The following is a 27,453-nucleotide window of genomic DNA, read 5'->3' as shown; positions in this document are numbered from 1 at the left end:
GGGGACAGAGTCCCAGAGAGCAGTTTCCAGGCCCTCGGCCTCAGGTGAAAGGTGCTGACTCGGGTAGTAGATGGCCGTCAGCTGTGGCTAGTTGGCCGTCAGCTGTAACCAGTTAGCCAATTCGCTACTGATATAACTGCCACGGCTGCGTTGGTTGGTCAGTTGGTTGGTTGGCTTCTCTAAGCAGACAGCAGGTTGCAGGTCGTGTGGATCCAGCCTCCAGTGAGACTGGCAGTGTGACTCCCCTATCTATGACTCCGTGGGTGTTCCTTTTTGGCCTAGCCATAGCCTGCGTTCTTATGTGGGGAGCGGGACTAGAGGCCCCGCAGGCCTCCCCGCACGACAAATGATGCAGCGAGCAGGGTCCCCTGCACAACATCGAATTCGGGGGACCCTGCTCACTGCATCATTTGAGGGTCTCTTGACCCTCAGTAACTCCCACATTATACAGCTCAGTCAATGCCGCTGAATGTTGGCTGCTGTTCAGTCTTAGTCCCCTAGCTGAGCAGAAGCCTGGTGTCAGGAGGCAAAGCTCAGGAGGGCTGAAGACTGGGGCTCCCACATGGGTTTATCAGTGAGTTGCAGGATCTTGGGCCCATCAGTCACTTCCATTGCCACGGCTGTACCTGCCATGGCCACGGCTATACCTGATGTGGCACTCAGGGTGATTCTGAGTGATGACTGAGCCAACACAGGTGAATTCCTTCAGCACACAGGCAAATACCTAGGCTTACAGTGTTATTCCTAAAATGTGAATTAAAATTTCTCAACAAATTAAAAGCCATCTTCTTCCCGTGTGGTCAGTGCCCGCCCACCTTTATACACACACACCCAAGCCAATGGAGGAGGAAAGCCTTTGCCCTGGCATTGCTTCCTGTAGACCAACCCCTCCTCACAGCTGGTTGTGGCAGAACACCCGGGTCATGGATGTGTTCAGGTGGTAGACACAGCCTGACAGCTGCCACCGGCTATAGTTGAGAGCTCAGCCCACACCAACCAAGGATGCTGAACACCCCGAAGGACTGAAAAACCCAAGATGGTATATTTATCAATATTTGTAAAGGCAAAGAACTAATTCATCTGACACACGATCAGAGTACCAGAGAGATACTAAACCAGGCACGTAACCCTATTAGACCTACACCTCCCAACCCAAGGCTCAAAAGTTTAGTCATCTGCCCAAAGATCAAAGGGAGCCATGATTCAAACTATGGTCTCTGCACTTCTCACAAATTGTACCCTGCCTTCAAAGATCTAGTTGAAGGCACTCATTTTGTAAGAGAAACAATGAAGGCCTAAAAAGTACAATGATTTTTCAAGGTCGGTAAACCCAGGCCTGAGTCCTGGATATAGGCATTTTGCAACATATACTGCCTTGTCCCTTTCCCCCCAGTCCAACCTCATTCTTTGAGTGGGGGACAGGTAAAGAACACCCACGTTCAAACCTTGAAAAACAAAAACAAAGGAAAAATTCAAACGCATTAAATAAAACTTATGCAGCACTGACATCAGATCTGTAAGTTTATTTGCTCAATGTACGACAGCTACATAATGACTCACATTCATGATATTCCATCACTGAGGAAAACTGCTAAGAATGGTCCGTGTGTGAAATAATTCCTTAGAGAAACACGGAGTTGGAAAAATAATCACTGATTAGACCTTAAAAATAGTTCACTGCATAACATGACAAAAAGCACAAAGGCTCATTCAGAGAACAGTCACTGTTCTCCTACACTGTAATAGTTATAATTTCACCATGACAAACACCAGACATTAAGATTAAGCTAACACTGGTGTTTCTTTTGCTCCCCCCCCTTAAAAACAAAATATATAACTGCATGTCACTATAGCAACATCCAATACAGATCAATTTGTTACAATCACTATTTGGTAGAGCAAACTTTACTCCCAAAAGGAAAAATTAAATTAAAAAAACTTTAAAAAATTTGAAGACTTAATTTTTTGTCATAGGAATACATAACACCTACAGTATAAGTTAATAAATTTCAAGCTACTGTATAGAAATACAACACTAGCATGCACAATATTGTATCAATAGAGTAATGGAGTAATCATTTCACTGGAGAGACAGTATCATAGGCAAGTGCATTTCTTTAAAAATAAAGAAAAGAAAAGAAACCATTCAAGCTGCTTAAATATCAAGTCTCCCATTCCCTCTTCATTTTTAGCCCTCAGGTATGATTTTATCTTGCATTATTCTAAAAAGCAGCCAGAGCCAAAGCTGAAATTTAAAAGAAAAATAGGTTTTGTAATTCCAGTAAATCATTTCCAAATGCTACAAGAAAGGACACAACACTGCTCACTGGACATGAAGATAAATTAAGGAAAGCCCCACCTACCCCCCCAAATCCTCTCGCGTTCCTGGCACTCACTGGAGGGCCCTGTAACGGCACGAATGCTAGCTTTCTCCTAGTCGTTCTTCTGGTAGGGTTCAGTTAATGGGGACTTTCGCTCTAGCATAGGAAGGGGACCTTCTAAGCAAAGCCATGCTGGGTAGACTGTGCAATGTTACAGGCATCATCACCATTCTATCTTCATTGTCACCTGGATCCTGTTCAACATGTTCATTTCATAACTGTAAGCTCAATTTTGGTATTAGCAAAACAAGTGTCGGTGTTTCCTCAATTATTACCCCTACTCTTCTTGCCTAAATAAAACAAGTTTAGTGTCATCATCTATCTCGGGAGTTCACACTGTTAATGATCTTATACAAAAGGTGAATGAACACACATGCAACAGATTGTGTTTTCAGACATTTATCCAGAATGAGAATGAAGGACCGAAAGCTAACTGAAAAATTTGTGGAAATAGCAATGTGGTTTCCTTCAATTCCGAAACATGCCCTGATTACAAGAGAGAAATGAATCTCTGATTTCTATGCTTTCATTAAAGAGAAAAAAATACATAGAAAAAAGTTTTGGTCAAATAGGAGTTAAGTATTTATTACCTAATAATGATTTTAATTTGTTTTCTCATAACAATTCCTTGGGGAAAGAGTGTTTTCAGGAGGAAAAACTGACACACTTACAAGGCTCCCGAAATCAAGGCAGAATGTTTATGAAGAGCTCTTCCTTTTGGATTTTTCTACCAGTAAGCTTCTAGCACCTGAATTTTCATACACTGCACCACAAACTTTCTCAAAACAACCACCCAGTTTCTATAACCCCACTGAGTGGCATTCACAGAAGGTACAGTGCAGAAGACTCAAGTGAAGAGTGAAATGGCAGCGTAATCCCTGAGGAATGAGCTGTGGCAGCTTACAAATCAGGATTTCTCTGAAAATATCAACACGGTAAATGACATACAGACCTGAATTTTCTCTATTTTTGTGGTGTTTAACGTTTCTATTAAAGTGATTTTTTGTGGTGGATGTAAGTTAAAATGAAAGACAAAAATCCCACAGCCACCTGCCAAGCACCTATTAACCAAAACCTAAAGTAGCCTTGATGTTCCTCAGGCAGCCTTCTGGCCTAGGAGAAAGCCACCCTGGGTCAGGCTAAATACGGATGGAAAGCCAAAATAACTAGCAAAGGAAAACGCACAATCAATGACTTATGTCGCATATGGCTGTAATGTAGAAATACTGTAAACTGCAATTTAGTGTTAATACTGTCAACTAATCAGAGACTTCAGAAAATTAGCAAGGCCTAAACCATAAGGGTACATATACCTTATGTTCTAAGTCTGTCAGTTTGGGATTTAAACTATTCCATGTTTGGTAGAGTACACCCTGAAAAAAATGCACAGCTAAAACAGATGAGATAGAAAGTACCCAAAACTTAAGACAAGAGCATATGTACATAAAAATCCTTACTGGAACCACAGAACTTATTGAATGAGGGCCATCCCACTGAAGTTTTCGTTTCATCTTAAAACCCTATTATCTAGCAATAAGTTAAATTAAAGACAGCTCCACTTGCGTTAATCTACAGAACAGTCCATATGCCGGTGTGAGACTGCTACTCCAATACCAGCACAGCTAGCCTGACTTTCCACTAGTGGTATTTTGGCAAAAATGTCAAAGAGGCGATCAAAGACAGGACAGGTCGTGGGTTTCTCCCTAGGAAGGTCACCCTCCCTTTCCCTCCCCCACCCGACCCCCAACTCATGGGAAAAAAATAAAGACTGCAGTAGTAGCATCAGCGTGCGCTGCCAGTCCACCTGGGGCCTTAATTGTTGCCTTCTCCACCGTCGTCGTCTTGCTGATCGCTTGTCCAGAGCGTTAGGTTGTCGCGGAGGAGCTGCATGATGAGAGTGGAGTCCTTGTAGGAGTCCTCATTCAGAGTGTCGAGCTCGGCGATGGCGTCGTCGAAGGCGGTCTTGGCCAAGTGGCACGCTTGCTCGGGGGCATTCTGGATCTCGTAGTAGAAAACGGAGTAGTTGAGAGCCAGGCCCAATCTGATGGGGTGAGTAGGCTGCATGTGCTCCTTGCTGATCTCATGGGCTTCGCTGTAGGCCTTCTCCGATGACTCCACGACAGTCGCCCTTTTCTCTCCAGTGGCTACTTCAGCCAGGTAGCGATAATAGTCCCCTTTCATCTTCAGGTAAAACACTTTGCTCTCATACTGGGTCTCACTGCAATTCTTGATCAGGTAGTTATCCAGCAGGCTCAGCACATCCTGACACACTGCTTCCAGCTCCTTCTCTATTTTCTCACGGTAAGCACGGACCATCTCTATCTTCTTCTCATTACCATCCGCGGACGTCTTCTGCTCAATGCTACTAATGACCCTCCAGGAAGAACGGCGGGCCCCAACTACATTCTTGTAGGCCACAGAGAGGAGGTTTCTCTCTTCATTGGACAGGGGCTCATTCAGCTCTGTCACCTAGTGGGAGGAAAGAATGAAGAGTTGTTATGGTACAGTCGGTGTCAGCTGAGTTCATCATATACTTAGGCCACTAAAACACAGTTAACAGACAAAAAGTCAGGCTGTGCGGGTGCATGGAAGGGGAACAGAGGTAGAAGGAGCGACAGAGAAGGGGGCAAAAAGAGCAGCTGGCTCAATGGGGCCGGAACCCCTGCTTCTCTCCTAACGACACACGCTTAGCACATAGCTGTTCCATGAAGGAACTATCAAGTCCAGCTATTAGATGACAAATCAAATTTTAACGTAAATTGCAAAAGTCAGCAGTTCTCTCATGTAATATTACATGCACACTGATCCTAGGGATTTTAAGTATAGATGGCTTATAACATACACCTCAACATTCTTTTTAAGAGAACAGAATGACAGCTTCCTCCTAACCTTGCCCTGTCTACTTCCGTTTCCCATCCCTTTTGGGTGAGAATATATTGAGTCAACTTCAAGTTGACTTTTGAGAAACAAGGACGCTCTTCTGCTCTTGTGTTAAGATCATATGAATTACATATCTCAGAAAGCCAAAATTGGGGGCATGGGACTGAGTCTGAACACAGATATTTTAGCAACTTGGGGAACACGTATTTGCTGCAGGGTTTTACAGGAATTAGAATTAGCAATACAAAAAAGTGGAAAGCAAAGTACTTCTGAGCTGAGTGGCCAATAGGAATCAATGCTTCTTTCAATACGGGCATTTCTAAAGGGTCTTCATCATCTCAAAGATTAATCACCTTGAGGAAACTAAAGCAAAAGCACACCAATGTTCCATATTTTTATGATTACCAAACAACTGCTTATAAAAAATCAAGTCACTAACACTACATTTAATTATATTACCTGATTTCTGCGATCTCAGAGCCATCCATATACTACCGTGTTTCCCCGAAAATAAGACCTAGCCGGACCATCAGCTCTAATGTGTCCTTGGAGCAATAATTAATATAAGACCCAGTCTTATATTATATTGTATATTATATTGTATTATATTATATACTATACCCAGTTTTTATTATATAAGACCAGATCTTATACTATATCAGACCGGGTCTTACAGTAATGTTTGCTCCAAAAGACGCGTTAGAGCTGATTGTCCGGCTAGGTCTTATTTTCGGGGAAACACGGTATTGTATGACAACCATACGAAACAGAAAATTTTACAAGAAGGACAGAGCTCTTACTTGTTATTCCTATTCTGGGGTTACATTTTTGTCTAGTTAACTATCATATCTAAACTGGTGTATACTAAGTCCACGGCTGTCACAACTCAGGAATCCCAGATCATTCCCTATTTCCTAAGTCGTACAGCACACTAGATGGTTCCCTCGCCTCAGCCTCTCATGTACCTGTGCTCCAGTAACATGTTAATTGCAAACAACTTCATGCTTCTGCCCTTCGTTCTTCCGCCCCTGCCTAGAATATTTCCCAGTGTTCCTGCCTGGAAAACACAGTTGTCAAGAACCAAGTTAATAGCAATGTCCCCTACGGAATCTCCCCCCCGTCCACCTTCCACTCCCAGTTAAACTGGCTACTCTCTGGTCCTCACTGTCCCCTGCGTAGAGCAACCCTAGCTCCTACATAACATTGTACTACTTATAGATGTGAGGGGTGGGGGGATACAATCCAAAGGTATGCTGAACCATGGCGCTAGGGTGGGGCTGACACCGAGAGACTGTTTTCTATGTCTGAACCATTTACATTTGGTATGTACTCCACCTTTATAAAGCTGGAGGGTGGGGGAAGGTTATGCTTAGTGAAACTGGTTGTATAATTTAACAGTAGAGATAATTAAATCAGAATGTAAACCAAATCATACTTATTCGTTTATTGCAAGCTTTGAATAAATGGATCATGCCTTGCTTACTAATTCTCACAATATCCAGCAAATAATATGCACTCAAGTATTTCCTAAACTGATCAGTAGTTTCTCTTACGTTAGAATTTTACTATGCATTACTGATTCTCCATTATAATGCTAGAAAACACCAGTACCTCTATCTGATAGGACCCAAGTACAATAGACCGCAGAATGAGAGCAGGGTTTGGTCCACTGGACATCAGAGCAGAAGGAAACCGGACCAAAGAGCTTTCTGCTCCACGACCCCTAGCTCATCCTGTGGAAACGCCGCTTCTCCTGAATAAGGAGGCTTTAGTATCTCACATCCAATTCTGTGCTTTGGAAACACTGTTCTCAGCCCTCAGACCACTGTCATTCCTATTGATTTCTGATGTATATTCAAATAACCCAGAAGACAGGGTTTTCCCAGTCCCACCATTTACTAAGTGACCCTGGGAGCAAGCCTTTCATCTGTCTGGGCTCTCCCTGGTTTGCTTATCTGGAAAACAGATTTCTGCCTCTTTCCTAAGGTTATTATTATAAGGGTGTATCTGACGAACAATAAAGTGCTCCTGACACAGTAAAATGCTAAAGATGTGAGCATTTTTGAGAATACCTTGAATAATTTTCCTGCATTTTGATTCTCCCCTAGGCCTCTCAGTCTCTTACATAATCTCCTAGCTTATCTTCCTATAATATATCACGTAGCTCTTCTCCACTTCATTCTGTTCTCTGTTCTAAGCTGAAACTTCCTTACTTGTCTTGTATCACTTCCTTTCCACAACCTGTAGTATTACACAGATAGCAAAATTCCCCCGCTGGCTTTCAAACCACCCGGAGGCCTGGGCACGGTACCACAGGACTCGAGCCTATATTCACGGAACGTGCAGATATTGAAGACTAGCTGCCTCTAGTGAAACCTGAGAACTGTCTCCCACTCAAGAAGCCAGAGAGCCTAAGGCCGCTGAGGTAGGGTTCTGGCCTTTCCCCTAAATCATGCTGTCCTTATTTCAAGAGCCAGTAACTATTTAAAGCTCAAATGACCTCACCAGTATGCTATATACCGTCAGATCTCCTGCAGCAAATTAAGTTCGGCTGCAGAGCCCAAAGGTAGCAATCTGTGCTTAGGGAAAGTTTGTCTAGTTGTCAGGTTCAGACAAACCTGAACGTGGATATTATGAAATGCCAACATCACCTTTAGATACAGTAACTCAACCACATTTGGAACATATCCAGATGTTCTGTCACTGAAAAACTAAGAGGAAAAAGTCTGCTCTAAAATGGCCGCTCAAAGGAAAGTAAGCCTCCTCTAAAAACCTTGAATCAGAATTTTAAAAAATCCTTAAGAGCAAAATGACTTGTACAAGAATTAACCTATAATTTTCACATTAAAATAGATCTCAACCATACTACTTTTAAAAGTCAAGAGAATTTTTCAAAAGGACAAAAAAGTTGGAATTCCCATAGTGTCCAAAAAAGGGTTAACCAAGATAGAATAACTACTCAATGTGGGAAGATGTGAGATATGCATCATTTGGGAAGAGAGGTAATGTTTTTCAAAAGTCATTCATTGAATTGTCTCTAAGAATGCAACACTTGTAAATACCATCTCCAAAATTTATTGTCATGGGTGTTGGAAAGTTTGTATCTTCTAGCATTGTGTTCTTCTTAAAAAAAAAAACAAAATTGAAGTTTCTCATTTCTTAAATCCTGTGATACTAGCTCAAGTTCAAGTTTTTTTCAATAGAGAGCTCTGAGTAAAAATAGTAGAAAACTGTTATTCTCACCAACAGTTTAAGAAATAGAACTCCCCAAATCCCAGCCACTAAGGAACCAGACATTAATTAATTAGTGTCAACTGTTCTCCCCTAAGAGTTGAGGAGAGAAATCTTTTAGCAACCCTTGAGATTCTTGGAAAGCTATTTAATGACTTTCTGACCCTAAATCTTAAAGCACCAACTCATTCACAAACTCCTCAACTTATCAAGAACCTTAAACTGTAATGAATGCAAATTTAAATGTTTTAATCTTAGATAAAACTTAAGTTAATCTTTATTTAAAATGTATTTCTATCTTACAGAACCTCATGTAGATGTTACACAATAACAGTAATGGTGGTAAACATAAAACTGATTTAAGAAGCTGAAAATCTCCACAAAAGAACTGAAGTTTGCATCTAAAAAATAAGATAGGAGGGATGAACAGGCAGAAAAGATAACTTTTAAGGCAGTGAAATTATTCTGTATGATACACGTCATTATACATTTGTCAAAATCCATACAATGTAAAACACCACAAGCGAACCCTAATGTAAACTGTGGACCTTTGGGTGATGACGTGCCCATGTAGGTCCATTGTAAATGTACCCCTCTGGGATGTAGACAGTGGGGGAGGCTACGGGGCTGAGGCAGGGAGAGTATGGAAACTCTGTGCTTTCCACTCAATTTCACTATGAACCTAAAACTGTTCTTTTTAGATTATTTAAAAACAAAAAGCTAGTAGACACTAAGTTTGACATTTGGCTTTCATGTATTTTTTGTCCTCCCAGGTTTGGAATACAATCACCAGAAAGGCCAAGCAAGAGACCATGAAAAAGGTACACACAGTGATTGCTATATACAAACACCCCGCCCCAAACCAGAAGATGACAAGGTACAAGATGGGCATCCGTGCGCAGGTAGGGCCACGGTACAAGATGGGCACCGTGCGCAGGTAGGGCCACGGTACAAGACGGGCATCCGTGCGCAGGTAGGGCCATGGTGTCAGCACACTATAAGCAGCGTCGAAAGCGCCTTCGTGACCAGCCCCAATGAAGTTTCTCTCCTCAACTCTTAGGGGAGAACAGCTGCCACTAATTAATTAACGTCTGGTTCCTTTGCAGCTGGGATTTGGGGAGTCCTATTTCTTAAACTGTTAGTGAGAATAACAGTTTTCTAACCTTTTTACTCAAAGCACTCTATCTTCAACTCACTGATACCACTGTAAATAAATGTGACACTGTTCTGGCTGGAATACAATTAATCATTTATTCTAGAGATGACCTAACTAAAATTTTTGAAAATAATCTGAAGTTGTGTCTCTCATATCTAAGTAAAATGCCTTAACTTTTTTTGTGCAGAAAACAAACAGGCTCAAGACTGCTATCTTTAGAAAGGTCCGCTTGCAAAGATGACCCATGGCTGGCATCTGAGAACTTGGATTTTGGAAGGGTTCCCACCATTCCCAGATAAGAATGGCTCACTGTCCCAAAATTGCAAATAATGTGTTTTATGCTAAGTACCTGTTTTTCTTCTAGGAGTCTCAAAATTTTGCTATGTGCTAGGCAGAAACCCCTGGGCACCGAGTCTCGAGTTCCCTCGGTAGTCTGCATTTCACACGTCTCCTGCATGATTCCACTGGGAGACCATCACTGAAAGTTAGCTTGTGCCTGGGTTCCCCTGATCTTCACCCCAAGCACTTTTTCCCTGTGCTGCTTTATTTAGCTTTGTATTCCTTTGTTGTAATAAATCATAACCACAAGTGCGACTCTATGCTGCGTCCTAGCGAATCATTACAGCTGGGAGGAGTCTTGGGGACCTCCAACAGATTCATTCTAGAAAACTGGATATAATATGTCGCATAAGGTCTGATGACAAGGAAAGTATACTTAAAGCCACTCCTTATCAGGTAATTCATCAAGCCTTCACTGAACATCTAGCATGTGTCACCCTGCCCCGCGTGCTACAGGTACCAAATTCAGTGAGCTATCCTCAAGATGCTCAGTCCACGAAGAGGCAACACAAGCTTATTCACATTAGAGAACCAGTCACAGAGGTATTATCGAGGTAGCAAAAACTCTGCCTGGAAAGCTCAAAGAATATTTTAATTAGGAAATAACAACTTTAGCTGGGTTTTTAAAATCCAGCAGCATGCACTTGAGAAAAATTGCAGAAGGGAAACACTCTAGGAAGAGGAACATCCTAGAAGAATCATGAAACTTCCAAGGCATACTCAGGGCCAAGCTCACCAAGTCCTGTGGTTCTTTTCCCAACTACCCTGCAGGGGACATTGTACTTTAACTAGACAGGCATGATGCAGAGACCTAACTTTTTCTAATTACACCATTAACACACAGCAGAGCAGGGACACAAACTCGAGCCCGCTGGCTTCAAATTCTGTGCTTTCTCCCATGCAAAGTCTCTGATAATGTGAACACTGCAACACATCAGAGAGAAGGCTAATTTCTCTAATACATAAAGACCTCCTAAAATGAATTTAAAACCAACCAGTAATAAAAAAACATGGGCAAAAGGAATGGGCAGTTGAAAGAAAAGGAAAATACAGGTATAGTATTTAACCTCATTCATTATAAATGTTGGTTTTTCTCCTATCAGATTGGCAAAACTTTTAAGTTTGATGACTCATCGTCAAGGTGACAGCATGGGTGAACAGCACTCGCACCCATTGTTGGAAACTGGAAGCTGGTGCAGCCTTTACAGCGGGCAATTTGGAAACGAGTATCAAAACCACAAATGTTCAAAACCTTTGACTGCAATTCCATTCCTGGAAACTGATTCACAGCGTTAGTTTTAACAGCTAAAGTCTGGAACCACCTAAATGATCTTTGATAAGAGATTAGTTAGATTATGATACACCCAGGGAATGGAATTCTAGACAGTCATCACAAAAGGATTTGTATTATCAGTATACTTCTAGAAGGGTCTGAAAACAGAAGCTGAAAGGCAGCCAAGGTTGAGAAGGTTGAATTTTGACCTGTTACCAGTAGTACCTATTCAAAGAACCCCGCTCCATAATTTGCCCTGTTAATCATATCTACAATTAAAGTGTAAAGCTGAGTTTGAAAACCAAGTTTTCAAAAAGTCCAAAGTCAGTAGTTGTATAAACAAGTTTATTTTTCATTTTATTCATTTATTTATTTCATTGAGGGAATATTCGGGAACAGTGTGTTTCTCCAGGGCCCATCAGCTCCAAGTCGTTGTCTTCAATCTAGTTGTGGAGGGCGCAGCCCACTGGCCTATGTGGGAATCGAACCGGCAACCCTGCTCAGAGCTCCAACCAACTGAGCCATCCAGCCGCCCCTAAACAAGTTTATTGATATAAACAACGAACTCAAACCCACATCTGTTGCTTTGTGCTCACCAACCCTCTCCACCAAGAATATCTTTTTTAAAAACTTATTTTAGTTGTATAAAAATCTTTCATTATGTCAGAGATTACAGCTGATATATAAAATATAAGCTATAGATTTCAGCCCTGTTTTATTGACATATTAATTCTAACAGTTTTTCAGTTTATTCCCTACATACGTAATCTTATAGTTTCCAAGCATCACTTGTCATTTCCCAGTGTTATTTCTTGTACTTGAATCACATCTTACTGCAAGGACAGTGTTAACGATATTTGTAATAAGCATCTTTGTTTTGAATTTAATGGGATACTGCCAGCGTTTCATTCTTAAATATTTCCCTTGGTTTAAAAGATATTTTTTCTATCAGGTTAAGGAAGTATCATCTATTCTGTATTTTTCTAAATAACTTCTGTAATATCAGAAATGAGTTTTTCACCAAAATTGTAGTTTCTCTTTTGGCCCTCCAGATAATTAATCCTTTATGATTTAGTATTGTTATTCCCATTTTAAAGTTAAGAAAATTAAGACTCGGAGCCAAAGAAGGGAACCCAAATCAAATGGCTCAAAATCCCACATGCTTTCCACTACTCACCTTAACCAAGGCGGGCAAGTTTTTTGTAAAATACTCTCCCGAGCAGCCCGACCCTGGAAGGTCCAGTACCTCATGAGATCCACACATACCGATTTCTCCAGGTTCAGAGCTGAAGCATAATGCTCAAAATGCTGAGTTACCACATGACTCAGCAACTCCACTCATAGGTATATATAAGGAAAATGAAAACAAAATATTTCCATTTTGTTTTCCAAAATGGAAAACAAAACTGACAAGAAAAGTTTATTGCTCAGGTACAGTTAAAACAAATGAAAAGGGGTAAGAACCTTACATTCTTTACCATGGTATTTTTCATTACGAAGCATTCAATCCCACCACTAGACTAAGGTAATGCACTTCCCAAAATACAATCTACACGCATACCAAAGTCTTCCTTCCCCTACACCTGCACAACTTCTGTGAGGAATTGGCCTGTATCCACCTCCAGAAGGACTTCACGTCCATTATCTCCCTCCAGCTGCCACTTGTTAGCCTTAAGAATTTTACCTCTTCGGGCCAGAATCAATTCTTCAAACAGGCAAAGATAGTTTCATGTTCCTGGTCTTCTCTACTTACTTTTTCTATGATCTGCATACAATTCCCCTCACCATTCTGAGGCTTCCCCCCCAAATATGCTCGTTTGCGAAACAAATGTGCTAATATTTATAATTGCTAGTTTTATCATAAATCTATTTGGGGGAGGAAGAAATGAAATAAGCTGGTATGTGAGAAAGTGCTGTATTAACTACGGCATAGTGCAGGAGTTCTTTAAAAACAACTCCATTGAGATATTATCTATTGGGCAGAGGCCAGGGATGCTGCTGAACGTCCTACAACATACAGGCAGCCCCCTACAAGAGCAAAGAATAATCTGGTCCAAAAGTCAATAGTGCCAAGGTAGAAAAACCCTGCTCCAAGCCATCCACAGTTCTCGGCTCCCATGCTTTTCCAGCCACCTAACAAGTTTACCTCCAGAACCCATGAAGAAAAATTCTCTGTATACCTTCAATGCCTAATTCAAATGCTACACTACTTCCTGAAGCCTTCTGACAAATTCTCATGAAGAACTAATAACTGCTTACTCTTATGTATTAGTAACTTTTACCTTGCCCCTTTTATGTTATTTCTAATGCCTTGTGCTGTTATGTACCTCCCGCCCCCAACAAAAAAAAGCCCTCAAGTCCTTAAGGGCAGGTGGCACATTTCACTCACCAATGAATCACCATGGTACCTTAACAATCCCTTCTGAATGTTTGTTAAGTGACAACATGAATCTACATGTATCCAGCCCAGACTGTGCAAAAATGGCCCGAATAAGTCCCTCCCAAACCTGCATATACCGCCTTCCTTTTTAATAGGATTTTGCAGTTCCTTCCATCAAGAAATGGAACATATTTCTCCACCCCTATAAGCTGAGCTTGGTCATGTGACTTGGTTTGGCTAGTGGAACATTAGCAAGTACGAGGCACGCAAAGGTTTGAAAAGTGCTTGTGTTGGGGTGGCTGGTTAGCTCGGTTGGTTAGAGAATGGTGCTGGTAGCACCAAGGTTGCCAGTTCCTGACATGGGCCACTGTGAGCTGTGCCCTCCTTTAAAAGAAAAGAAAAGTGCTTGTGGATCAGGAACCTTCCACAGCTTTGTAGTTCATCCAGCCTCCTGGAGCTAGTCTAGACCAAAACTATTATACAACCAACAGACTGACTGAAACAAAAACATGCTTCTTTCAACTTTTGCAGTGTCAACTTCTACATAAATTAACTTCTGGAAATCAAATCTGCTGACAACTCTTACTAATTCCTATTGCAATCTCAAAGGTCCTATGTCATTTTCCCCACAAGCACTATTGTTAAGCGCCACCTGCACCCAATGTAATGACCTGTTGAATCTGCAGCCAAGGTACAGGACTTTAAGCAAAAACTAAGGCAACTTCATTAGCCTAAATTCCACCTGCTGCTCCAATGTGATCTCACTTTTTGACAATTAGGACATATTTCAAAGCTTTGCAGATTGCTATTTAACCCCACATATCAGGAGAACACCCATCGAATGTCTTCCAAAAATTGAGACATACGATGTTCCAGCACTCCTTTTGCTAGTAGTCAAATAATTCTAGTCTAAAAATTAGTTACGTGGAAATTAAAGATCAAACAGGTTCTCACAAACGCATATTGACTCCTTCATAATCTCCCCTTTCAGGCCTTTTCTTTGCTTCTACAATTCTTCCTGGAGTTAATGTCATGTTCACTTTCTTTGAGACCATTTACGTGTGTCCAGACCTTTGGTTATACTTCCATTATCCAAGACTAGTCTCCAAATTAATTATAAACAATAGTTCAGTTATCTCACTGATTTTGACAAATTATCCCCAAATCACACCCTTGACCTCATTCAGCATCATCCACTTTTAAAATCAAACTCTTGACTTTCCATCCTAGAACCACGGCCCAGTTTGCCCGGAACCTCGCAGAGAAGGCCCCGGCACTGCTAAACGCTGCTGTGACTTACTTGAAGCCTCGATTGGCCACATTCTGGCCCTATGTCAAGGTTGGGCTGGTTCCTCCAACCCCTGCTAAGATCCCTACAGCTATTCAGAGCTTGAAAAAAATAGTCAATCGTGCTCAGACTGGTGGCTTCAAACAGCTCACAGTTAAGGAAGCTCTGCTTAATTTGGTGGCCACCGAGGTGCGGCTGTGGTTTTGTCGTTCAGCGAGATCATAGGCAAGCCTGGCATCACTGGCTATCATGTTTGAAGACCAATCTTTAGCATCTGTTGCTTTTTGGTTTATTACTTGTGTTCTTGGACTCATGTGTGATCAGACTGGTATTTGAATAAAATGTCAAAATCAGTATTTTCTGTATCAAAAAAAAATCAAATCAAATCAAACTCTTATTCTCCAATACCAGTCCTTACTCCCACCTACTGGACTTACTCTTGAACCCCTTTTTCTCTAAGCTCTTTCCTGTTAGGCTTTATTCTTATTACTTCCTTCCAAGGTTCATCAAGATTCATCAATTCCATTATTTCTGCATTAATAGCAACTTTCCTAGGCCTTGTCCTTCTGCTGTACCAACTCTTAAACACCCAAGTGCTCCATCAATCCAACCACCCAGGCTTTCTACTCTTATACCCCAATATAGGCAAGGTGGACAGAGACACCAAGAAAAAAGTACAGATTGTAGTCACTACAAATTAAGGTTTTTCTCACCTCAGCTGTGCCCTTAGCACTAAATGCCTAGCAATCTTTCCTTCCTTTTCAAAGTAACCACTAGATAAGCCAATTTCAAAGCCCTTACAACTGTACCTTTGGCTGCCTCCTCCCAGTATGTCAAACAAGATGTTTCTTCCCCTTCCAACATATTCCCATCAGTCATTCTCTTTCCCGTATTTTCCGTTCTCCTACTTCTTTTAATCCTGTAACAGTACAATTACAGTATTAAAATAAACGGCGCCTTTTAATCCCATCTCTTCTATTTCCTTCAAAATCCAGTTTCTGAAAATTAGTCTCTACAGCAGGTCCCTGAATAATGTCATTTCATTATAACATTGATGAGACGCCATAAGAACTTAACTCTTATTTATATCAGTTAGCCTGCGGTAACCTTGGTTTCCTTATGTTATTTCACTCAAAGCTGCCGAGCCTATTGGTGTTAAGCAAGGATTTTCTGTATTTGTTAACCATTTCTTCAACATTCTTTCACTCCTCACCCCATTCCACTGTAACTAAAGTCATCAAATGTCTTCCTATTTCACATATCCAGTATTACATCTTTAATTTTTAATTCATAAAAAAAAAATCTAACACAGGGGTGGCTGGATGACTCAGTTGGAGTGCGAGCTCTCAACAACAAGGTTGCTGGTTCAATTCCCACATGGGATGGTGGGCTGCGCCCCTGCAACTAAGATTGAAAATGGCGACTGGGCTTGGAGCTGAGCTGCGCCCTCCACAACTAGACTGAAGAACTATTTGGGAGTTGATGGGCCCGGGAGAATCACACTGCTCCCCAATATTCCCCACCGCCAAAAAGTTGTCTTAAAAAAAAAACATGATTTAAAAAAAAAAGAACAAATGCAGCTGACTACTCCTACCTTTCTTGATATTCTCTTCATTTTATCAGCATTCTTTCCATTTGCTGCATATATATCTACTCTTACGCGTTGTCTTTTTATTCCTCATTCCTGTCACTAATGAGACTTCAACTCTCCCTTTTCCCTGATGGACGCCCACTATGAGGGCAGAGGCTACATTCTCAGATCTCAGACCAGAGCCTGGTCATCAGTGGGTCTTCAGGAAACATTTTACTCGGGAGGATGGGGAGAAAAAATAAAACAAAAAATAAACATTGTACTTATTAACAGGTAACACTAACTGCTTCCACTCTGCCAAACATTGTTCTAAGTGCTTTTCACGTATTAACATGAAACCATGGTGTTTCTATTTACCTCTACTTAAGTTTCCTCAAACTCAGCGTGGCCTCGACTTACTTAATCCATCCTGCCCATCATTTTTCCTTCCTTTCTTGTTCTGCCTTCAGGCAAAGGCTGCTGCCCTGTCCAGGCCGGCGTCGCTGCAGCCCAGACCCTGCAAGACTAATCAGTCTCCCTTCCGGTCGCTGGCTTGTCTTCCTACTCAATTTCCACACTGTTACCAATGCTCTCAAGACCTAAAATCAGATGATGATTCTCTTCTACTTAAAAATTCCTCAATGGCTCTCCATAGCTTAAGAACACAAATTCCACAAGGCCCGTCATGAACTGACCCATTTCCCTCTTTAGACGCAGTTCCTACTATTCCCCCAAAGGCACATGACTGCAGTATTCCGAGTGTAACCAATAGCGAATAAATAAGCATAGAACAGATTCTGCTCCTTGTACATCCCAAAGCTAAACACGTTCTTCCCTGTCTGAACATTCTTTCCTCCAACCTTTCCTTCTCCCCTCAACCCTCCACCTCGACCCCCAAGCTACTGCTCTGGCATCACGTCCTCTAGGAAACAAGAGCCATATTTGATGGACAATGTGGTACTGGAAGGGAGTTCAGCTGTCTGGGAGTGGGGATACCACCTCAGTACTAGCGTGGTGCCCTGAAGGCCTGAGGCTACCATACTTAGTCGAGTGCTACTGTCCCCTAATAGTAAATGATATCCCCTAATGCTCAGTATGACCGCAATGATTCCACAGCCCTGGGCTCACTTCAATTTTTATGTGTGGAGTGAATAGTCCCACAAATGTTCAATAATCCCCCATCACAACTCTATCTTCCCTTTGTGATTCTGGATCAGTATCCTTCACTTCTCCCACCTGCCTAGAACGTCTACAAAATATTCCAATTACCATCTTTTTTCTTTGATCTTCACCCAATTCCCCTCAAAACATGTTTTCACACTCCAGCTTGTGAATTCCACACAAGGGCATATTATTTTGATGTACAAAATGGTCACAGCTTCCTCCCATTTCTTTCAAGTAAGGTATACGCTTTCATTCAGTTCTGGGTGGTAATCTTTCACCTTCTGCAAATACCTGTAAGACTCCAATGGCAAAGCCTACAGTACTTACCCACTCACGTTAAAAATCTGAAGTCCTCCTTTGTTAAATGATATTTAAAACATACCACAATCATGAGATCAAATGTTTTCTACAATAAACCAAATTACACTCATGTTGAGTAATATACCTTAGGACTAAAGGAAATTTGTTCTGTATTTTAACCTACACTACATAACGACCCTCTCATGCACAACTAAATGAAAAACTTAAATATACAGTAGTTTAAAGTGTTTTTAATGCTTCTGCAGACAATGGAACATTTACTAAAATTAATGAAAATAAGTCAATTAATGAGACAACAGCTAAAGAATCACCACTATCCATAAATATATTACCTGTGACTCTTTTCTGAAAACTAAAAAAACCTATTAAAAGATCCTTAGATTTAAAGAAAAAAAAATTTAGCTCAAGCCTTAGGCAAATTACATTTCCATCTGTAAAATGGGAGTGTATCGCTTTATAAAACTGTTGTGAAATTAAGTGGGAAACGTATATAATGATGCTTCCCAAGTGACAGTAAATGTCAAATTGTATTACAGTATATTATCTAAGAGTGTGTAACCTACAATCTTCTATCTTCCCCAAAAGATTTTAGTCAGTGCAGAAAACCTACAGAACAGGTATTTTTAAAAAGTCGTAACAAAAATGTACCCCAAGTTTTCCATTGTGGTCCAGACGCTTAGTTTCACTCATCTACATTTCAGAGCAATGCTATACTGCAACAGCCCAGTAAACAATGGTACTCATGATTTTCACAACAGATATAAACACTTGCTAAAACGTTTGTCTTTAGTCATCATTTGTTAAAAATACGTGTATGTATAACACGTGTGTGTATATATATATGTATATAGCCAGCCAGCTTACGAAGAGAAAAATGATCAAAATGCAAGAGTCCCATATATCCAAAATAAGAACTAGTTATAATTCAGTGTTTTTGAAAATCTATATGCTAGACATAGTTCTAAATAAGTAATGTCAATAGAAATGTTGTATGCATTTAAAAATTCAATCCACTTACTGGATTAAAAAAAAAAAAGCTGTTCCTCGAGAAATGAATCAAGTTCCAAACATCTATGAAGTCTTTACCTGCAGGACCTTCAAATGTTAAAAAATAAGTAAAATGGCAGTATACCGACCTAAATTATTTATATCATTATTCCGGTCAGCTCCGTACTTCTGAGCATAGATTCAAACCCAGGCTGTCTGGGTCCAGACAGTATATTTATTTCCTTCCTTCCTTCCTTCCTGTCCATCCATCCATCCACCACCCACCCACCCAGCAGTATACTGACTTTAAGGCAAAATGATTTTTTAAAAAATGCTTGGCAAGCAGCAAAGCCAAACAAAAGCAAAACTTGTTTATTCATTGTCCTCAACAAATCAATTGGGTTTTAGTTCTTCTATCGGATTAGTGATAAAGGCTAGAACTGAAAAAAGAATCTACCTTCGTTGTCCTTTCAAAGAAAATTAGGCAGTAAAAACTTTAGGAAGCATGAAGTCCTGTAATGATAGAACCCTTCTCTTAACCCTCAGACACCGCCATCATCTTTCCCCTCCCCACTAGTGACCCACCCAGCCTTTCCACCAACCCCTCCTGAGTAAAGGCAGAGGGGAAGCAGCACATGGTGCCCACTGAAAAGAAACACTCCTCTTAAATTCAAGGAATAATTATTTGCTAACTAAATCAAAAGCTTTAAGCAAGAAACTACACTTTGAGGTTGCCAAATTGGAATGTAAAGAGATCCTGCTGGTAAGTTGAGCATTTGTGGCAAATATGGGTAATTTTAGTTCAATAAAAAGCCATCCTCCAAGGTGGCAAATCCCAAAGGGACGGAAGAATATGAAAGTACGTAGCTATAAGACAGGCCAATATGCTGCCAAATGGTGAAGCTGGTTACATGTGGGGGTACATTATATAACCTAGTCATCTTTATTTTATATAAATCTGAAAGTTTCCGTATTTTTTTAAGGCAATCATTCCAACCACAAGAAAGCAAAAGAGACTTGCCAAATAAGCTAGCACTCAAGCTTTCCCCAATTTCAACCCCATTTTTTCTTCTTGGATACAAAGAGCAATAGCATATCCTTGAATTTTGAATGTGTACGTATAATACCTATTCAAACAATTACATTTTTCAAAACTTTTAAGAGATGATACTGAGTAGTGGTGGTTTCAAGATCCTTAAAAATTATTCTTAGGCCATTCCTTCAGCAATTCCACTTTTGGGTCTCTGTCCTAATGCATAAACTGTGTTGAAACCTTCAGACCCAAAGATATTCATGGCAGTATTACTTATAAATTTGGACAGCCTAAATGCTAAATAAAAAAGTTAAACTGATACATCCATAGGATTATTCAGCCATTGAAAATACTAAAGACAGAAAATATCCTTGAAATGTCAAGAGAAAAAGGCAACACACAAAAGCAAGCCTAAACTCTGCAGACAGACATGATGGAAATAGCCCTCCATGGGGACATTACAGTGACAATGTTTGTCATTTTTCCCCAAATTTTCTAGCATCCTAAAGCCACTCAGTTGTCAATCCCATTGATAACAGCCTTCCAAAAACCAGACTCCCTTAGAAAACCACAGCATCCCAAAATTCAAGATATTCTAGAATATTCCTTCCTTCCTCATTTGTTCCCACTAGCTTTCCTGGCCTCAGAATGCCCTTTCCTACCGTTCCTATCCTCCTATCAAGTTTTCCTTGCCCTTCTGGATTGGGTCATTTTCAACCTAGTAGGAAAAAAATACAGTATCTAAACTTTAAAGTTTCTATGTCTATTACACAGATGTAATTAGAAAAGACCAGATGTGGTTCATATGTGAAGAGCAGAGCATGATCTGAAAAGAACCATCCACCAGTCTACCCGTACCAGGCAGGCCTCATGTGAAAGTACCGGCAGGGAGTACGGGCTATTCACATGGCTACTACCCACGCTGGGCCTCCAATGCAGACATACTCCTTCACTGTTTCATGTTAAACTGCTACAAAAGGAGCATTGTATTGAATTGAAAGGTTCAGTCAAATAATGTTAAGCTTATTTCTACATCCTCCAAGTACTGGCACCATGGGCAACTTTGTTTCCTAATCTAGGTTAAATATGGTAGCTTAAGTGTCATATTAATAATTGCTTTCAGAAAGCTAAAGAAATTTAATGATCTTTCAAAACAAACCTGCATTTTTAAGCTTCTCCTGTTACCTCTTAGCCCTCTCACTTCTCCCAACTGCAGCTGCTCTTCCCTCAGCAGTGGGGGAGGGCAGCTAAGGGATTCCTCTTGAGCTACTACTGTCATTGCATGTTCAGCTGCCCATTGCTGTCACTGTCATATTCCCAGCTCTGACACCCCTGTTCTAGTAACAGAATTATGGAGAGGGGACACTACACCTAGGCCCTACTCAAAGTCTGGCTTTAGAGCTCTCCAAAAATATCTCACTCCAAAGATTAAAAAAATAAGACCAATGAGTTTATTTGGAAATTAATTTTTTTAATGTCACGTTAAAAATCTGTGTATGTAAGAACAGTCTCATTTCTATTTACCTATTCACTACCCAACTAATGCTTTGTGGTACATTAACAGTATTCAACTCAGGTAAAGAAAAACCTACCTCTGGGGGACATACCTTTACAAGTGAAAGGGTGATGAAATCTTGGCTTAGACTTTACCAGTTCTTTAAAAAGGAAAAAAACTCATGCAAATTCAGATTTACAATTTTTATTGTTTCTGCAAAACCATGGGACCAAACCAGTTATTTAACCATTTATCTTAAAATTAAAGCTTTCTTTTGGGAATTTTTGTTTATCAGTTTTCACGTAACTACTTTTTGACTACTCAAATTCATAAACTAGTAAAATCAAAATTTCAAGTGTCTCTACAAGTGCCAATTTAAAGTAAGATGATATGGTTTGCTAGTGAACCAAAATAATAGCTAATATCTAAAATGGAATTTGGGGGACAACAGAAAAGATTATGAAAGGCCCTAAGGCAGCTGGTACTTGTTGGTAGACTTTAAAACCTATGAAGACAAATACAGCCCCCCAAAATTATAGTCTCAAAATATCTGGTCAAGCACTAAGAAACAGAGCTTAGAAAATACCACAAAAAAAAAGTGGTTTATATGTGATCCCCCCCCCTCCTTGACTATTAAACATGCAAAGTGGTCTTTGCTTTTCTTTCACATCCCATGGAATCTGGTAGGGAATATACAAATAATCAGATGTCCTGCCAGATAAAAGGGCTAGGGTTAGTGACATGGGGTGAGAAGTTCCTGATGGCTTCAGAAGCACCAAAACAATGCATTTAATCTTTTATTGAAGGGAATCCATGTTTAGAATTCCATGTGTGACCAGCTCACAGCTCTCAGGACTGCAGTGTTCCCCAGGGGACTGCTGCCACACAGCAGGGAAACCATTTTCACCAAAGTCAGCCTTGGTGGAAAACGAGGTGTAGAATGAACACCAGCACCATTTCCGTAATCTCCAAATAGTGAATAGTTTGCTCTGATTTCAGGTAAATTGTTCTTATTTATTTGGGTGAACGTCATATGGTTTTTAAGCTCTATAACTTTAATGGAAATACAAACCTAGCCTAGTCCTTTTTTAAAATGTACACTGAAATGGTTCAGAAGTTAGAAAACAAAGAGATACTGATTACCACTGGCTACGCTGTTGTGGGCCCTCCATTATTGACACATTCTTGAATCGGTTATGTTTTAAAATCCAGCCAGCTATAGCCAGACCATTATCACTTTTTAAAGATACCGTTTTCTCACTTTTTCCAACATCGTGAATATACTAAATACTACTGAATTGTACACTTTATGTTATGTGACTTTTATCTCAATAAAAGCAAGGTCATTTTTTCCACTCGTTTTAATAATATTAGAGTTTGATGTAATAAATAAGGCTTCCCAAGTACTAATGGACAAAATCCTTCCCAGTGTTGGCAGTTATCCAAAGGACTAATTAAAAAAGATACATACGAGATTTTTAATAATTACAGAAAGCAGTTAATATTCATTTCAGTTATCATGAAGGATAACACATAGAAAGCAAAATGTTGTGTATTCTTTCCACCCCAAAGAACAACTGAAACCACGCGACTCAATAATGGCTGGCAGAAGTCCACCTCTGAAGAGTCTTCAGAGGTATTACTCCATTAGCGATAATGGCTATTGATCTAGCCTCCTGGAAGAGCTAGTAGGAAAAACAGAATACTTAAGATAGTAAGAATTTTAAAGTATATCGATTCTACTAGGAAGACTTTTTAATATAATTAAGATAGCTTTTTGCCACCAATGCCCCACACACACGGAGTTAAATTGCTTAACCCAGTAACTTCAACAAAATTAGTAGCCCAGAACCTTTTTCTCCCTACCCCCCAGGCAAATACCGTATCAGTAGCCTACTTAGATTATTAACTTCTCAAGAGGCTATTAAAATCCAAAGGACAACACAGTATTGTCTAACCACTAGGAATCATCTAAGTATTCACTTTCTCCTTAAATACAAGACTACACGTTTGTCTTAAAAGACTAAACTTCCTTCTTTCCTTTCAAAATACTACATATTACTTCTCTCCTGGTTATCCACATACAACTACCATTCTGTTGCACAGGTCCCAACAGTGTCATTACTAGGATAATATTATTAAATACAAGTAAGTTTTATCCCTCTATCAGCAAGGCAATTTCAGAGAGCTCACTGGAGTGGCAGGATTGAGTCTTTTCTTTATATCTTCCTGTATTTTCCAAATGCTCCACGATGAGATGATTTTTATAAAAGGAAGAAACAAAGTTTTATAAATAGTTACCATTTTTGAGCACCTACTACATTTATTTAATCCTCACAACTTTTTCAAACAGGTACTGACCCATTTTACAGATGAGGAAAATGAGGACTGAGGTAAACGTACTTCTTCAAAATCACAGTAAACAGATTTGAAAAAAAGGTCTGCTTTATTTTACAAACTGTTCTTTCCTATAAGCTCCATCAAGGAGCAGAAGCATTAATAAAGCAAAAGAGAACTTTGCCAAATCCGAAAGTGTTTTGTAATAGATTCCCATTCCCTAACATTTACTGCAAATGATCTAGTGGGAAGTCTTAACTGTTTAAGGTTTTTATTAAAACCTGCCAAGTAAATTTGCAATAAACCCAAGTATACAGCCCACCCTTGCACTATGACCATAAAACATTCTTGTTTAAAATTTCTATCTTTATTCATCATTGCCCAATTTTAATAGAGACCAATGTTTAAAAATACAAATTATAAACTTTTGTGAGAAAACTAGAAATAGGAACATGAATAAGCACAGGTCATTGATTTGCATGTCTAAGGGTAAATGAAATTCTTATTTTTGCACCAATTCTTATCTGGTGGGAGATGAAGTACTCAACTCCACCTGGCTTATCAGCTAATTTCTGCATTACCTTGGACAAATGCCATTTGCATACTCCCTACCAGCCCTTAGGTGCATTGCAGCCTCTGTGTCATTGTGTGTGACATCACTGGGTTGCTATGGATATAGGTGCGAGGTCACTCGCTTTCCTGTGAAACTAGAAACATGGAAAAATTAGAAGAATCTAAATAACATGAACTAAAGACATTTCCAACTATTAAAAGTGCAACTTCTATCATTCCAGTTTTAAAATGTTTTAAGACAGCAACTGTGGCAACATATTAATACAGTGGTACTACCAATTTCAGAACCAATTCTCTTCCTTAGTGAGATGTAAAACCTTTGTTGTTCACGTAGCTGGCCTAAATATAAAAGCATCATCACCTCTGTGAACTAGTGAAGTTATTCAGGAATCTGAATACCTGTACCGCTTCATTAAACATTTAACGCGCAAGGTACACTTCTAAATAAATCCACCTCACGCTGGAGATACACTTTAAAATCTTGGTTACATAAGGCGGGAATTTAAATATTAAGTTAGTGGGAAATCTAAATCATGAATTGAATAATTTGCCATGTTTCATTTAGTAATGCTCAATGCCTCCCCTCGAGTACCAAAGTCGTTGACAGGCCGTTAGATAAATGTAGTGTTACTGAGAAAATGGTGCAATACAGGCAGGAATCTGCATCCTATACAAAATGCGACAACTGGAGATCAGTATTCTCTTTTCATCAGCATGAGGATGCGCTAGCTTTTTTTTTAAAAAAAGCCTCAGCTGTATCTAACAAAACAAATTGGGAAAAAATAAAAAAGACTTTTTCCCCTTTAAAATAACTCCTCCCAGCCTCCACCCAGTCTAGGCTCTCTGCAATATGACAAATGCAGAATCTTCTGGAATGACTTGATACTGCCTCCCACCACCGCTTTGTTTGCAATATCAGATCAGAGAGTATTTTTTCAACTTATTGGAATTTCAACAGATGTGTGCCTGTATTTAAAAAAGAAACAGCATGTCACAAATTGAACCAGTTAGCTAAATTCACAACCTTTATTTTGAAGACAATACCTACCCTTTTCAATACAAAACATTAGGGGAAAATGGAGACGACAGGTTGAGAACAATCAATGAAAAACGCTAGCAAGACAAACGTTCCCCCTTCCTTAAAGCACGAGGACTTTGCTTTGGGAAATGGAGAAAGAGGAGTCTTTTGTTAAGAAAAATGTGAAAAAAGAGGTTTCGATTTTGCACCATTGAGCCCAGGTTTTCAGGAGAGCCTGACTACATTTTCCCCGGGGAGACTCTAAAGGATCTGTCAGGAGCAGCAGTGGGGAAGATTTGGGGAGAGGGGTAAGTATTAGGAAACCGGGAGACCTGCTCAGTGAATGGGAAAGGCGCCGCCCAGACACCAGGGAGAGAAAGAGGAACCGCATCCATGCGGTCCCCCGCCCCCACGCCCAGGCTGCGAGGAGGGGGAAGTGGGGCACAAAGGATGCCCACGGACCCCGCTCAGATCCCCAGCTGCTCCAAAGACGCGGGATCCAGGGACCCTGCTCCCGAGACCTCCCCTATTAAGACCCCGCCCCAGCCCGAGCCCGGGGAGGGCCGCGGAGGCAGCGACGCCAGCTCCGGCGAATACTTGGGGAGAGGCCGCGTCACAACCCGGGTTCCCATCATCGAGACGTTCCCCTGTCCCCTCACTGAACGAGAAGGGGCGGCCAACCCAGTAGTCGCGACAGGCAACTAGTCCCCGGGCAGTCCACGCGAAGGCCCGCGTCCGCGAATGGGCTGGGGCGATGCGGGGGAGGGGAGGAGAAACTCACGTTCTTCATGGCCGCGGCCATGTCGTCGTAGCGCTCCGCCTGCTCCGCCAGCCGGGCTTTCTGTACCAGTTGCTCGCGGTCCACCATCTTCGGGGCTGAATCGGGCCGGACAAGTAAATCGGGACGGCTAGAGGGATTGAAAGGCAGCTGTGGCGCGGCTGGAGCCCGTGTGCCGGAGGAACCGATCCACGAACCAAGCAGCAGAGGCGGCGCGGAGGCTGCGGTTCAAGTTGCGACCGCGGGACCAGGCGCGAGGCGGCTGCGGCTGCTGTGCGTGCAGCGGGCGGACAACCCCCTGCGGCCCCGCCCACGCCGTGACGCAACTAGCCCCGCCCGCCCGCGCACCCCGCCCAGGCTCCTCCCCGTCCCTTCCGCTTCTCGTGCGTCCCCTCCTCCCCAATCCGCTTGCCGCCACCTTCTAGGCGTCCCCTTCCTTCTCCGCTGCACCCCAGCACTCCCCGTTCTTCATTTCACTCGGCGTCCTGCGGCCCAGTTTCTCCAGACGCAGTCCACTTCACCCTTCCCCCTTCAGACCCCCGCCCTGCCAGACCTCCGGCGCATGGATCTCTGGGAGTTGTAGTTCATCCACGGGCGGGGTGATACGTTGGAAAGATCAAGGACAAAGGGGCGGTTAACACTACATCTCCCAGTGGTCATCGCACGCAGGAGGAGGATGAAGGAGGGGGTTCTAAATCCGCGGCCGCTGGGGACCCCTGGCGGGGACGAAGGCTGCATCAGTCGGAGCAAGTGCTGATTCACGGCCCCGCCCCATATTCTCAGGGAAATTACAAGAGGACGGGGACAGGGCCTTAGCCCTGGACCCAATGTCCGAGATAAAGTAACAGGCCAAGGGGGTTCACAGGAGAGGGAGCATGTCCACTGTAGATCCAAATTGCCAGAGTGCTGCCCCCCCCTTTGGATGGTTGAATTAAGGAACTAAACTGTCACCCACTCCCACAAGATTCCAGTTCCCCAACCCCACCTTGAGGTTCTTGGAACCTGATGAGGTGAAAACATGGAAGGACAAATACTGGCCAAGCATACTGGTTAATCTACGGAAAGGATGCAGCTGTCTGCCGGCTGACCCCTGGGGAGCCCCTTCTTCCTCTGTAGGGTGGAGTGTTAAAAATTAAATTCTGTTACCAAGAGCCTACAGTATGTTTAACATGAGTTGTATCTGGGGGTTAACCAATCCTCTCCCCACCTAGAAAATACATACTGAGATCAAGCTGACAAATTCTTGCTC

General features: G+C 41.4%; 1 protein-coding gene and 1 pseudogene across 1 annotated transcript; one reads left to right on the top strand and one right to left on the bottom strand.

Annotated features, from left to right (window-relative positions):
* Positions 1-1,508: 1,508 nt before the first annotated feature.
* YWHAG (tyrosine 3-monooxygenase/tryptophan 5-monooxygenase activation protein gamma) lies at positions 1,509-26,755 on the bottom strand. The gene is made up of 2 exons (XM_019752761.3): positions 26,208-26,755; positions 1,509-4,850 (listed from the first exon to the last, which is right to left on the bottom strand). Exons 1-2 carry the CDS (start codon positions 26,292-26,294, stop codon positions 4,194-4,196), a joined length of 744 nt encoding a protein of 247 aa, XP_019608320.2. The 5' UTR covers positions 26,295-26,755; the 3' UTR covers positions 1,509-4,193.
* LOC148758529 (ATP synthase F(0) complex subunit g, mitochondrial pseudogene) lies at positions 14,818-16,736 on the top strand (annotated as a pseudogene).
* Positions 26,756-27,453: the final 698 nt, after the last annotated feature.

Source organism: Rhinolophus sinicus, chromosome 3, assembly GCF_057876585.1.
Source record: "Rhinolophus sinicus isolate RSI-liver-muscle chromosome 3, RSI-T2T, whole genome shotgun sequence".
Classification (NCBI taxonomy): Eukaryota; Metazoa; Chordata; class Mammalia; order Chiroptera; family Rhinolophidae; genus Rhinolophus; species Rhinolophus sinicus.
The sequence above is the reverse complement of the archived record's forward strand: the minus strand, read 5'-3'. Positions and strand labels throughout refer to the sequence as shown.

What these genes read in the sequence shown, in the direction of transcription:
- YWHAG (XM_019752761.3), bottom strand. Translation starts at nt 26,294, where the DNA reads ATGGTGGACCGCGAGCAACTGGTACAGAAAGCCCGGCTGGCGGAGCAG. An exon ending in TGGCCGCGGCCATGAAGAAC is followed by an intron (nt 4,851 to 26,207) that starts GTGAGTTTCTCC and finishes TCCTCCCACTAG; the next exon opens with GTGACAGAGCTGAATGAGCC.